Genomic DNA, 12854 nt, shown 5'->3' with positions numbered 1-12854 from the left:
GTTTCCACCCCCATGCTTCACAGTAGGTATGGTGTTCTTTGGATGCAACTCAGCTTTCTTTCTCCTCCAAACACGACAAGTTGAGTTTTTACCAAAAGTTCTATTTTGGTTTCATCTGACCATATGACATTCTCCCAATCCTCTTCTGGATCATCCAAATGCTCTGTAGCAAACTTCAGACGGGCCTGGACATGTACTGGCTTAAGCAGGGGGACACGTCTGGCACTGCAGGATTTGAGTCCCTGGCGGCGTAGTGTGTTACTGATGGTAGCCTTTGTTACTTTGGTCCCAGCTCTCTGCAGGTCATTCACTAGGTCCCCCCGTGTGTTTCTAGGATGTTTGCTCACAGTTCTTGTGATCATTTTGACCCCACGGGGTGAGATCTTGCGTGGAGCCCCAGATGGAGGGAGATTATCAGTGGTCTTGTATGTCTTCCATTTTCTAATAATTGCTCCCACAGTTGATTTCTTCACAACAAGCTGCTTACCTATTGCAGATTCAGTCTTCCCAGCCTGGTGCAGGTCTACAATTTTGTTTCTGGTGTCCTTTGACAGCTCTTTGGTCTTGGCCATAGTGGAGTTTGGAGTGTGACTGTTTGAGGTTGTGGACAGGTGTCTTTTATACTGATAACGAGTTCAAACAGATGCCATTAATACAGGTAATGAGTGGAGGACAGAGGAGCCTCTTAAAGAAAAAGTTACAGGTCTGTGAAAGCCAGAAATCTTGCTTGTTTGTAGGTGACTAAATACTTATTTTACTGAGGAATTTACCAATTAATTCATTAAAAATCCTACAATGTGATTTCCTGGATTCTTTCCCCCCATTCTGTCTCTCATAGTCGAAGTGTAGCTATGATGAAAATTACAGGCCTCTCTCATCTTTTTAAGTGGGAGAACTTGCACAATTGGTGGCTGACTAAATACTTTTTTGCCCCACTGTATATATACAGAATATACATATATACACATATACACATATATATATACACACACACACACATATATATATATATATACACACACACAATATATATATAGACACACATATATATACATATATATACAGACACACACACACACACTTTTTTTCCCCCTATTAGCCGGGGGACAGCGCACACTCACACAAATCCACGAGCGGCAGTTACGTTTTCATATACTTTATTTTTCTTTGGAAATGGACTATAACCAAGCATTCATATGACATAAGGTTTATTTTATGTTTAAGCTCACCAGGTAGCATACATACATACATACATCATACATACATACATACAAAAACAAACAAAAAAAAGAAACAAAGAAAAGAGAACAATGCAGCATCGCCATTCCTAGTTTAATGGCATGGGTTCATTGGGGGGGTAAGGCAGCGAGGTGCGGGGGCGAAGGGAGGGAGGGAGACTCAGTCCCAGAGTTCTCAAGGACATCTTCCCCCCCACTCCCCCCCGCCCGGTACCATAATGGCTTCAGTTCTTTGGGAACCGAATCCGTAATCATATTCAAGGCAAAGAAAATAAAGCAGAAACATAAAATAATAGTAAAAAATAGCTGGACCGTGTGGAGTCTTGACACCACCTCACTACCGAGTCGCGTGTGAACTCAGCTCAGCGGGGAAAAGACCGAACAGGTCGTCCTTCTCCGTCTCTCGCAGATTTCCAGGTTCACTGGAAAGCAGTTTGGGGGGACGGGGACGCACTTGAGGGCAATGTAATATCGTCCGTTTAAAGTGATTCGACTGCTCAGGATAAGGAAGTAATAATGACAAAGCGCTTGGAAAGTGTCCTTTTCCCGTACATTCATTTTATTTCATTTTTTTTCGGGCGAGGTGGGCGGGGCTGCTGCCTGGAATGGCCCCAGAAACGCCAGCGTACAGAGAGAAACCAGATAACAGAAAAGGCAGAATACTGATTGCGTTATGCGTTGCCCCCTGTGCACAGATTTGGTCAGAACTGGCAACTGTAAATGCAGTAATCCATTAAGGAGCCAATTCCACTCTCCAAAAAAAACAAAAACAAACAAAAACAACCGCCCCCCGCCCAACCACCCAACGAGACACTTGAGGAGATATTTGTTAAGGCATGACGCCGGGCATCACAGGGAATGTGGCATTTTTTACTTCTTAAATAAATACGACAGAGAAAGCAAAAAAAAAAAAAGGGGGGGGGGTTTACACTCACAAACAAACAAACAAACAGGTAAACCAAGTGTCTCTGACCACCGGACGCCCGCAGTCCCCAGGTACAATTTCGATTTCAGCAACAGTTTTGGTTTTAGAAATACTTGGATTCTTCCTCTCGTTCTTGATCTAAAGGCCCATTTAAAATTTTTTTTTTTATTAAATTTTTTTAAACGACATACCTGTAACAAAAATGCAAAACAGCCCACGTCAAATAATCAAAAGTACGTGTGTCAACCCTTCAAGTGTGACCCCCGGCGCGCCCCCCCCCCCCCCCCCCCGAACGCTTCCAAGCGTGGTATTGCTGCTGTGGAACAGATGAAAGCTCACGATGAAGATGCAGCTAAGTTGTGATATTTATAGTGCGTCGGCGAGTTAATGAAAGCCGCGTATTGTAGCGGTTATTGGTCGGCCCAAGCGGTGGACGAGGTGGAGTATTGATGATGCAAATATGGACACACCCTTCATCCTCCTTCCACCCTCCTCCTCCTCTTCATAGGACCGTGCTCTCCGAGTCCAGGTCGGAGTCTTTGAGGAGGAGGAGGGGGGCGGCGGCGGAGGACGAGGCCTGGTGCTGCTCCGCGGCCAGCTCGGGCACCAGCGCTCGACTTAACCCTTTGAAAGACATGGCCGGGTCTGGAAGAGGACAAACAGGGCCGTGAGATGGACAGAATACCAGCCAGAAAACAAGAGAAGGTATTATTTAGCAGATTTAAAAAAATAACACACACATATATATACACACACATTTTTACGACTAAAATAATTAATCACAATTAATCGTAAGATATTTTTCTGGTTAATCGTGATTACTATTATTTATTACTTATTTACGTATTACTTATTATTTACTCAAATTTGACCCTCAATAAAGATTTTTTCTCCCCTCTCTTTATATATATCTTTCTGTGTATATATATATATTAGGGCTGTCAAGTGATTAACCGCAATTAACCGCATATTTGTGGGGACGGGAGATTTGAAATTTTCACTCAAATTTTCCCCTTACAAAAGGTTTTTCTACTTCAAAAAGAAGTGCCATGAACGAGAGGTCATTGTTCTCCTATTTGTTTGCACCGAACCAGTTGCTGAGACAGACAACCCTGTTTGCACAGAAAAAAACACAACCTAACTATTATGAAACAAAAATAATTTTGCTGCAATTCTTGGGGGGGGGGCCACAGGGAGTGTGGCCGCGGACCCTGAACACATGTGCGTTTTGACAGCCCTAATAATTATCTTCATGAAACAATATATGTTGTTGGGTCGATTGTGATAATTACTAAAAGTTACACTTAATTCCTATCGACAAGTAAGGTCATTAGTATTAGATACATATAAACATGCACACAGACACAAAGCCAAGATGCTTTTATAATAATAATAACTGGTTAGTAGAAACAGCTCAATGTGCTCTCATGCATGTGGGGTTCAGTGATGACAACAAGACATGCCACACATAAAAATGAAAAATAACTTTTATTCATAGAAGGATGAAATATTTTAAAATGTCCCATCCAAAGCATACGGCATAATAAACTTCTGTCCAGGCGGTAAGGCCCCGAGCGTGCACTTTTTGGACAGTAGATGGGGGTGTTTGGCCACAGCAAAGAGTGATGGCTTGCAGTTGAGCGGAGAGAGCGAATGAAAAATGAAAGTGATAAACGGGATGAAGGGCTGAATTGGAAATAAGCGAGTCCAAGGAGAAAGGGGATCGATGCTCATGAAACACACGGCCGGCCGCCTTGCTCAAACACTGAGAAGGAAAATAATGTCTCACTAAATTATTAAAAGGAAAAACATACACAGTTAGTGGAAGAACAATTTTTACGATGATAATCAAAAGAGGCCTACAATTGAACAAACACAAACCTATAACCTAAACCAGTGTTTCTGGACCCTTTGTCTGCCACAGCACACTTTTGAAAATGAAATAGTCCCACAACACACCACTGTCTTGTTAACCATTCAAAGACCATCGCAAACACACAGAACTGTGCTTATTATTATGGCCTACTAATAGTTGGCGTTGCAAGACTCGCAAACGATTTGTGCGTGAGCGAACAACTTTTTGAAATGACTGCTCACTCCAACAAAGCTCATCACCCCGAGAAAAGAGTGGGCCGGGGACGCAATCTTCAACTCAAACTCAACTCCCCTTCGCGCTCATGGTGCGTTAACCGAGCGAGTCAAATGTGCAAAAAAATTCGAATAACTCGTTTTACCGAGTGACTCCTCAAGAACCGACTCTCAAAAAAAAGAGTCAAACCTTTCGTCGCTGCAAATGGTCGTTCCTTTCAGGGTGAAGGAAAAAGGAAAGGATGAGCTGCTATTCCGGTTGGGACTGATGAATTAGTGCAGCTCTGCAATTTTGATATTGCAACACACAAGCTAATTTCCATAACTTCCATCGTGCCGCGGCACAGCGGTTGAAAAACACGGACCTACACTAGAACATACCGGACCCAGCTCATTCACATGACGCTCGATATTAGGGAACCGGTCAAGTTTCATAATATTAAACCTACTACAAGGATGTGAAAATGACACTGTGACTACTGTGCGTCAATTCTCCAAATTCTCCAGAAATCAGTTATGTTTGCATTTGGTTCCTCACCAAAATATCTGCTTCAATTAAAAAAAACCCCGCCCACTCATTCTGAAAGTGCTTCTACAGACTTTGACCTTGAATACCACATAAACTCACTTTAACATTTAAGACACAGAAAGTTAGTCATCAAGATCCAGGGTCAAGGCAGCTTCAAACCCTGACGCAAATGTTAACGATGGGGGATCCTTGATGGAGGTTAATGATTTTACGATCGGTGACTGCAGCAAAAACGAAACGGTCGCGGCGATAAAGGTGGTGTGGCGAAAAAGGAAGGGAAAAAAATAAAAACAATAAGAACGGCCGGGGCTGCAAATGGAAAGGGAGGGAGTTTGGATTCAGCTTCAACAAACCTCTCGCAAGCTTGGTCTTCAACCTGCGGGGGCACGGCAACGCCACACCGTTAGAGGGGGTGCAAAGATCACGCTTTCGGTTTGAAGGGTTCTGTACCATGTCGGGTGTTTATCAGATATATATATATATATATATATTATAATGACATTACTACTATCAGTTCTATACTGCTATCTCACTACTATCATACTATCAATGTATCCCTGAGAACAAAACAAAGGTGAAATGATAAACAATCAAGCTATGTATCTATCTATATAGTATAAACATATACATTTTAGAAATATGATACCAGATTATTATTATAATTATTATTATCATCATCATTATTATTATTATTAATAATAATAAAAACAATAATAATACTTAATAATAATTAGTAACTTAATAATACTTGTTATTATCATTATTACTTATATTATTGCTACGTACCATTACTATATACTTACGTGACATACTTGTCAGCTATATAAGTGCTACTTCCTGTTCTTTCTTTATACATTCAACATGTATTTGATTTCATTTTTTATTTCACTTTTTTGACTTGGGCAGCTCTGTCAACTTCCGCTGCTGTAACACCTGAATCCCCCCCCCCCCCCCCCGGGGATTAATGAAGTTGTTTATCTTATTTTGAAAAACGCCACAGTATCGTTTGAAACTTTATCATGGAAGCAATTCACTACACACCACAGTCAATATCCTAAAATCAGGTTATCTGAGAGGAGGTGATGCTTACCCATGATCTTGTAGGCGGAGGCACAGATCCCGTTGGCGTCACCGGTGGGCGCGGGCGGCTGCGGCGGAGGGGGGATGCTGGGCCTGTTTCGGGGGCGGGGGACAGGCCGCGGGCGGGGCAGGGAGCCGGACTGGAAGGGGGTTGGGGAGTGCGGGGGATGAGGCGGGGCGGCACCAGGGCTGTCCTGGGGCTGAGCGGCGGAGGCGGCTGAGGGGGGAGGCGTGTCGGGCGGGGAGGGGGTGCCCGGGGGCGAGAGCTGCTGCTCCCCGCCCGGCCGCTCCAGCGACCGGGGCTGGCTGGGCGGGCTGACCTGAGTGGGGGGCTGCGGGGGCGGGTGGCTGGGCGCCTGGATGAGCGCCTGATTGCTGGAGTGGCGGCGGGGCGTGGCGCACGGCAGCGGGGTGGGGGAGGAGGGCGAGGTGGAGGTGGAGGTGGAGGACAGGGGTCTGCCCGTGGGGCTGAGCGACTGGGACGAGGGCTGGTGGTTCCCGGGATGGGGGTTGGCAGGTTTGGGAGGGGCAGGAGCCGGCTTCTTGGTTGCTGAAAGGGGGCAAAGATGTATTATAGTGATAAGATAACTCATAATGAATAAAACCGACTCATTTAAGGACCGGCTCTCTATTTCTCAACCCAAATTGTTGGTTCCCATCAGTTACTATTGTGAAACTTTACTATCAAGAAGAAATAAACTGCTCTGCAGGAGCTTCTCACTCAGGTCCTCACTGCTTAAATGCAGTCCAATGGGGCACACGTTTAAGCCAAAAGAAAAAGAAAAAGGATGCAAACCCTCTATCAGATTTTATTCAGACTCTTTTGCCCTTCCGCAAATCAGCTCTTTTGGCTGAATCCGTACTAAAATAAGCGACTACAACCGGGAAGTTGTGCGGCCTCATACTGGCAACCTACTGTAGGCAAGAACTTACTGCAACTTAAAGCCTGTTTAAAAATACACTAAGACGTGGGACAATAATGTGAGTTTCCCGTTTTCAAAAAGGAGATCGAAGGTTGTTTTTGATTAAGGTTTAAACGTTTGCCCCATTGGACTGCATTGAACCACAGTGCGAAGCTGCGGCAGAGTGGTAAGTTTAGCAATACTTACAGTGAACAGTTATAAATGATGGGAACCAACATGTAACTGTCCTTGTACAAAACTCGACAGCGATCTTAATCATTTCATGAGTAGGTTTTATATATATATATATATATTTTTTTTTTAATGTTTTGAAACTAAAAAAAGCTGTAAACAAAGCCTGACCTCTGCGCATCATGTGCGGACTGGGCCCCGTGGGTCCGGCCCCGGGGTTTCCCATGCTCAGCTGCGCCACCCCACCGGCATGGCCCCCACTGGAGCCGTTCCTCTGGTGCAGCGTGGTGGGGTTGGAGGCGGTGTCCCGGAGCTTCGGGTTGCTGGGTGGAGAGGAACGGCCCGTTAAGAATGGATTTCCACCACAGTCCAACGTGGAGCTTAAAAACAAAAGCATATCTTGATCCACCTCACTGACAGCATGTGGGATCAATAGAATGCCGAATCTAATTATCTGTCTGGAATCAGCGGCGGCTATGAATGCCGTCCTTTCAAGCACTGTCTCAAGTCCTGACATAAGGCAGGCCGGCGTGAGTGGTCGCTTTTAGGAGGGTTTTTTTTTTTTTAACAGAGGCGAACGCGGAGGCCCCCAGAGGTGAGAATGTGAGCAAGACAGCGGACATTGTTGTGCCGTCTCGGTGGGCTGCATTGCAGCGATAGCTCAAATTGTTTCAGAGAACGGTGTGACTTTACTGGGAGAAGCGGGAATTCAATGACGCCCGCTGCCACATGGAGAGGTTTTTTCTGATGAATTTCATGCTAGTAGCTACGCTTCCTGTAAGAGACATTAGATTTTCTAACATTTTTATTGTGTTATTTATATTTTTTAATCACAATTTTATTTCTTATCCTCATCTTGACTTGCACTGTTTTTTGCTGCTGTGAAATGTGAATTTCCCCACAGGGATAAATAATGTCGTTTTTTTTACTTATCCTCATTATGTATAAAATATCAATATATCTTGGGTAGAATCAATAATGTGTTGAATCCTCCCATAATGTACAGCGGTGTCCCATCCCTACCGGCAGAGGGCAGTGTGTGTGTGGGGGGGAGAGGGGGGGCGCTCTTACCCGAAGTATTTTTTAAATTTTGTATCTTCTATCTTAATCCTCATTATGTATAAAATGTCAATATTCGTATTGGGAGCCATCTCGGGTAGAATCAATATTGGGTTGAATCATTGAATCGTGTGTGTGTGCACCAGAGAGACTTTCTGTGTCCCGTCCCTGAGGGTGGTGTGGGGGGGCGGGGCAGCCCTACCTGATGTCCTCGGTGGTCTGGGCTAGAAGCTGCTGTGCCGCTGCTAGAGCAGCCATGCCCTGTGCCAAGCTGGGCTGGCAGGGCTCGGGCCCCGAGACCCCCGAGACCCCCACCGGAGCTTGCGTTTGGGGCTGAGGCTGGGGCTCGGGGTGGGGAGCCTGCCCTCCCACGTGCCCCTGCCCCGGAGCCTCCACAGGGGGCAAGGGAGGCTGGAAGGCGGGCGAAGCGTGCTGCTTTCTACCTAACGTGTTGCTGCCTCTACGGAGCGTGTGGTCCAAGTGCTTGTTAGCAGAGCTACGGAGGGAGGGTGGGAGGCGGCGGAGAGAACAGGACACCACAGCTTGAGACAAAACACCCACAGATTTAGCCCAGAATCACCAAAAGCAAACACAGACAGATGGTTATTTCATAACCGCAACAGGGATTGTTAAGAGATTCTAGGAAATGTCAAATAAATGTAAAAAAAACAAACAAACGAAAAAAAACCACCATGAAAGAGGAAACGTAAATTCCCCAAATCAGTTGTATGAGTCACATAGAAAATGTAAATGAAAGGTATCATTCTAAAATACGAGACATTGGCTGAGGAAGTGTGTATATGTATGTGTCTAAGAAAGTTTTCTTCAAACTGTGGGTTGAGCTCAATTTAAGACAATTTTTGTACCAAAAAAACGTGCTTTGGAATGTATTTTTCATTAGAAACCAATTTAAAAGCCTTAAAAATAGAATTCCGGGATCTAATTAGACGTTTTAACCCCCTTCATCTTCAGCCAACTGACTACTTTTGCCAGGGAAAGGCCTTTTGGTCTTACATTTTTAGAATGACACCCTTTTGAAAGTATTGATTTGGTTAGAATAATTTTTTTTTTCTTCAAACCCACAATCACACATGAAGAAATGCCAAAAGAGTGAGGAACATGGAGGGCGGGACTACTGCACGCTAACCTGTCTTTGCGGGAGGCGTCGTTCTCCGGTCCCACCATGCTGCCTGGCCTCTTCCGCTCCAAGGTGCCGCAGTCGTAGTCCAGGTGGTTGTTGTGGTTGGAGGCGGGCACGGGCATCACAAACATGCCCGACACGTTGAACTCCACGTCTGCAAAAATAGAGAGAGATACGAGAGGCAGGAGTCGGTAAAACCCAACGACACAAGGTAAATACACAGTGGGGCTACGAATGACATGCATATATGAAAGCACAAACTATAGGATTCAGTCACAGGTTACACCTGATACAGATGCACTGGGTGAAACAATCACAGGGGTCTTTAAAGTGGTAATCTGTCAGTTCTGAACAACCAAAAACTGTGCTCTTGTCATCCTGCAGGTCGTCCACAGAACAGAGTTATTGCAGCAGTTCTTAATGATTTAAGAATAAATAAAGAGTTGCATTGCAGGTTGAGAACTTGAACTCCACTTGCAGACTAACTCTGTCCTAGATGCAATGGAATACAAATACTCGGTGTTGTATGCCCAGCATGCTGACAGCACAGGTTAAAAAAAATATATATATATATATATATTTTTTTTTAATATATAAGTAGTAATCCATCTAATTATTTTCTAAAAAAGATTCCCATATTTTAGTTTTACTTAGCTGGCACTCTATCAGAAACAGCAATTCCCTGTATTTGCGCTATGCATGTCCATCTGACATATATACATATATATATATATATATATACTGTACACACACACACGCACGCACGCACACGCACACACACACACACACACACACACACACACACACACACACACACACACACACGTACCTCGACTTATGACTGTAATTCGTTCTATAAGAACAGTCGTATGTTAAAACAGTCGTCTGTTAAAGCCATTTTTCCCATATGAATTATGAAATCATGAATGGTGAAAATAAACAAAATACACAGCACAAACACAGTAAATATGAAAAAAATATCGATAAGCCACGAACTACGTCCACACACGATGTAGGTCGCCCACTGACTTACTGCTGACTGACTGACTGCTGACTGACTGACTGCTGACTGACTGGCTGCTGACTGACTGCTGACTGACTGCTGACTGACTGACTGCTGACTGACTGCTGACTGACTGCTGACTGACTGACTGCTGACTGGCTGCCGACGCGCCAACTAGAAATTTCCACGGTCGTATCTTGGAGCAGTCGGTCGCAAGTCGATACAAATTTTCGTAACTATCGCTACTTGTATCTTGGATTAGTCGTAAGTAGATGCAGTCGTAAGTCGAGGTACCACTGTGTGTGTGTGTGTGTGTGTGTGTGTGTATACACACACACACACACACACACACACACACATATATATATAAACACACACACATACACGTTAAAATAATTAGTTACAAAAACCAACAATATAGCATATATATATATAAATATATGCTATATTGTTGGTTTTTGTAACAAATTATTTTAACACACACACACACACACACACACACACACACACACACACACACACCACTTTTTTTTTTTTTTTTTTTAACTGAAGTTACTATTTTAGGAGGTAAGTATATATAACAAACAAATGAAGGCTTGTACACAACCTACACTCCACACAATGTCCCCTGAATCAGCATGAGGTTTTATTTTTTGCCAAGCAGTCAGACCCTTCTGACCTCCAGGTCGCCCTGCACAGTATGACACAGAAGCAACAAAACAAGGGCGTACCCTCCGGGAAGAACCAGTCGGCGTGCTGAATGACGGGCTCTATGATGGTGACCACGTGCACAGAGGTAGCTGCAGCCATCTCCGCCAGGCTCCTGGGGGGGGCAACAAAAATGAATAATCAGATGGTTTTCTAACATAAAGAGGCACACAGGAATTTTTATAGATAGATAGGCGGATAGATGGATGGATGGATGGATGGATGGATGGATGGATGGATGGATAGATTTCAGAGTTTGATTTTAAGTTGAATGTTGATTTTATCTCATGTTTTCTACCCATAAAGCATCCTAATAAAAGAGCTATACAAAATAAATGTATTATTATTATTATTATTATTATTATTATTATACATTGCATTGAAACAGCAGCTCCCGTAAAAAATAGGCAATAATTATAAAGCAATAGAATAATAAGAATAGCAAAAAAGAAAATGGCAATATACAAATAACCCCAAAGTTAACTAGATTGAAAAATGTGAAAATAATAAACCTACAAATGAATAATGGACAACAAAAAATATGAAAATATATAAAACAACTAATAAGGCTAAAGAAAGATATATAATATAGCCTTTTTTTATAAACCTCAAATTTTGACAAGAAAGAAATACCTTTAATCTTCTAGTTAACCGAGAAGCTACTAGAAGATATATACCAATTATGTACAATAAACCGAGCCATACCAATAAACCAGAAAGATAACCCTGAAAAGAATCAGTGAATAATAAGGATTTGGCAACATGGAATGATGAGGATATATAATAACAAATAAAAATAAGCCAAGAAATTAACAGTGAACAATAATAATAAACAATAGACAAGAAAATGACAAAAATCAACAGTTAACATAAGCCGCTATATTACACACGCCAGGCTTCTTTATTTCATTTTACTGTAACCCCCTCTCACCCTTCGGTCTTGGCCCACAGCAGATTTGGTCCCAGCACGATGGCGATGTTGCTCGCCGTCATCTTGTTGACGTCGCTGTCCTGGGCCAGCTTGGCAAGGAACTTCACCAGATACCTGGAGAAATGTCATAGAAAAATAATTAAAAGACAAAGTCACTTATCAAAAGAGCTCCTTTTTAATTCCTGTAGCTTATTTCATATGACTTACAAAGTCATATGAGAGCATGTAAACATAATGAATTTTTTTTAAGAATTTATTTAACAGATTAACAGACAGTTAGGCAACTAACTTTCACTATTTGCCTGTGTACATGTCTAAAAGTAAGTCGCTTGCATTTGAAAAAAGTATTCTGAATTATTAATTAAACCCTCATGGTTCTGTCTCTATTTTCTTCTTGCGACTTTTTCTGTCATTCATTTCCTCTCAGTAAACCAGGAGAAAATTCTGCCTTTCCGGCACACTGATTTAAAAGCAATGTTTTTTCATTGTCCCCCAATATTTTCCACTTGAAATGTCTAACTAACTCATGTAAAGCCCTCTGAACAGAGCGCTAGGTTTTCAAATAATCAGCATTTCCAAAATTTTCACTTGAACACAGAGCGCCAGGTTTGTAAATTATCAGTGCAATCTTGTTGCGACAAACTAAACAACTTTATTTATTGTTAGAGGCCGTTATTTCCAGGTGTGTTTCCAGGAATTTGACATTTTACCCCCTTTGCAATGGGTTTTCCATGACTGTCTCTGTTAATGTCTTTGTTAAATTCCTAGGTTTTCCAGGACGCATGGCAACCCTGATAGTACACAGTACATGCAACGCACTATCTCACAGCAGGAGAATTTCAGCGACAGCTTACCGCAGGTTGGCTTTGTTGTTCTTTGGTAGTTGATCACACACCACCCAGAGGGCCTGAAGACGCTTGTCTGGATCTGAAACGCTAGAGAGAGAGAGAGAGGGGAAGGAAAGTTGAATATTTAGAGCCGATTGGGCGAGTGAAGTCATGGTAAAAGAGACCTTTAATTTTCTGTTACAGTATACATAGAGGGCTGACATATAATAG

At 43.0% G+C, this 12854-nt stretch overlaps 1 protein-coding gene across 2 annotated transcripts in view; it reads right to left on the bottom strand.

The window, feature by feature from the left end:
* Positions 1–2525: 2525 nt before the first annotated feature.
* The window catches only part of arhgap17a (Rho GTPase activating protein 17a), a 40497-nt gene continuing 30168 nt past the window's right edge, over positions 2526–12854 (bottom strand). For both annotated transcript variants that reach the window (XM_080021913.1, XM_080021914.1), the window contains 8 exons: positions 12651–12731; positions 11797–11910; positions 10889–10980; positions 9161–9308; positions 8216–8509; positions 7126–7277; positions 5871–6410; positions 2526–2808 (listed from right to left, as the gene is read on the bottom strand). In XM_080021913.1, coding sequence (XP_079878039.1) covers positions 2666–2808; positions 5871–6410; positions 7126–7277; positions 8216–8509; positions 9161–9308; positions 10889–10980; positions 11797–11910; positions 12651–12731 — 1564 coding nt within the window. In that variant the 3' untranslated portion in view covers positions 2526–2665. The remainder of the gene's footprint in view (positions 2809–5870; positions 6411–7125; positions 7278–8215; positions 8510–9160; positions 9309–10888; positions 10981–11796; positions 11911–12650; positions 12732–12854) is intronic.

Source organism: Zeus faber (genome assembly GCF_960531495.2).
Source record: "Zeus faber genome assembly, chromosome: 20".
Classification (NCBI taxonomy): domain Eukaryota; kingdom Metazoa; phylum Chordata; class Actinopteri; order Zeiformes; family Zeidae; genus Zeus; species Zeus faber.
The sequence above is the reverse complement of the archived record's forward strand: the minus strand, read 5'-3'. Positions and strand labels throughout refer to the sequence as shown.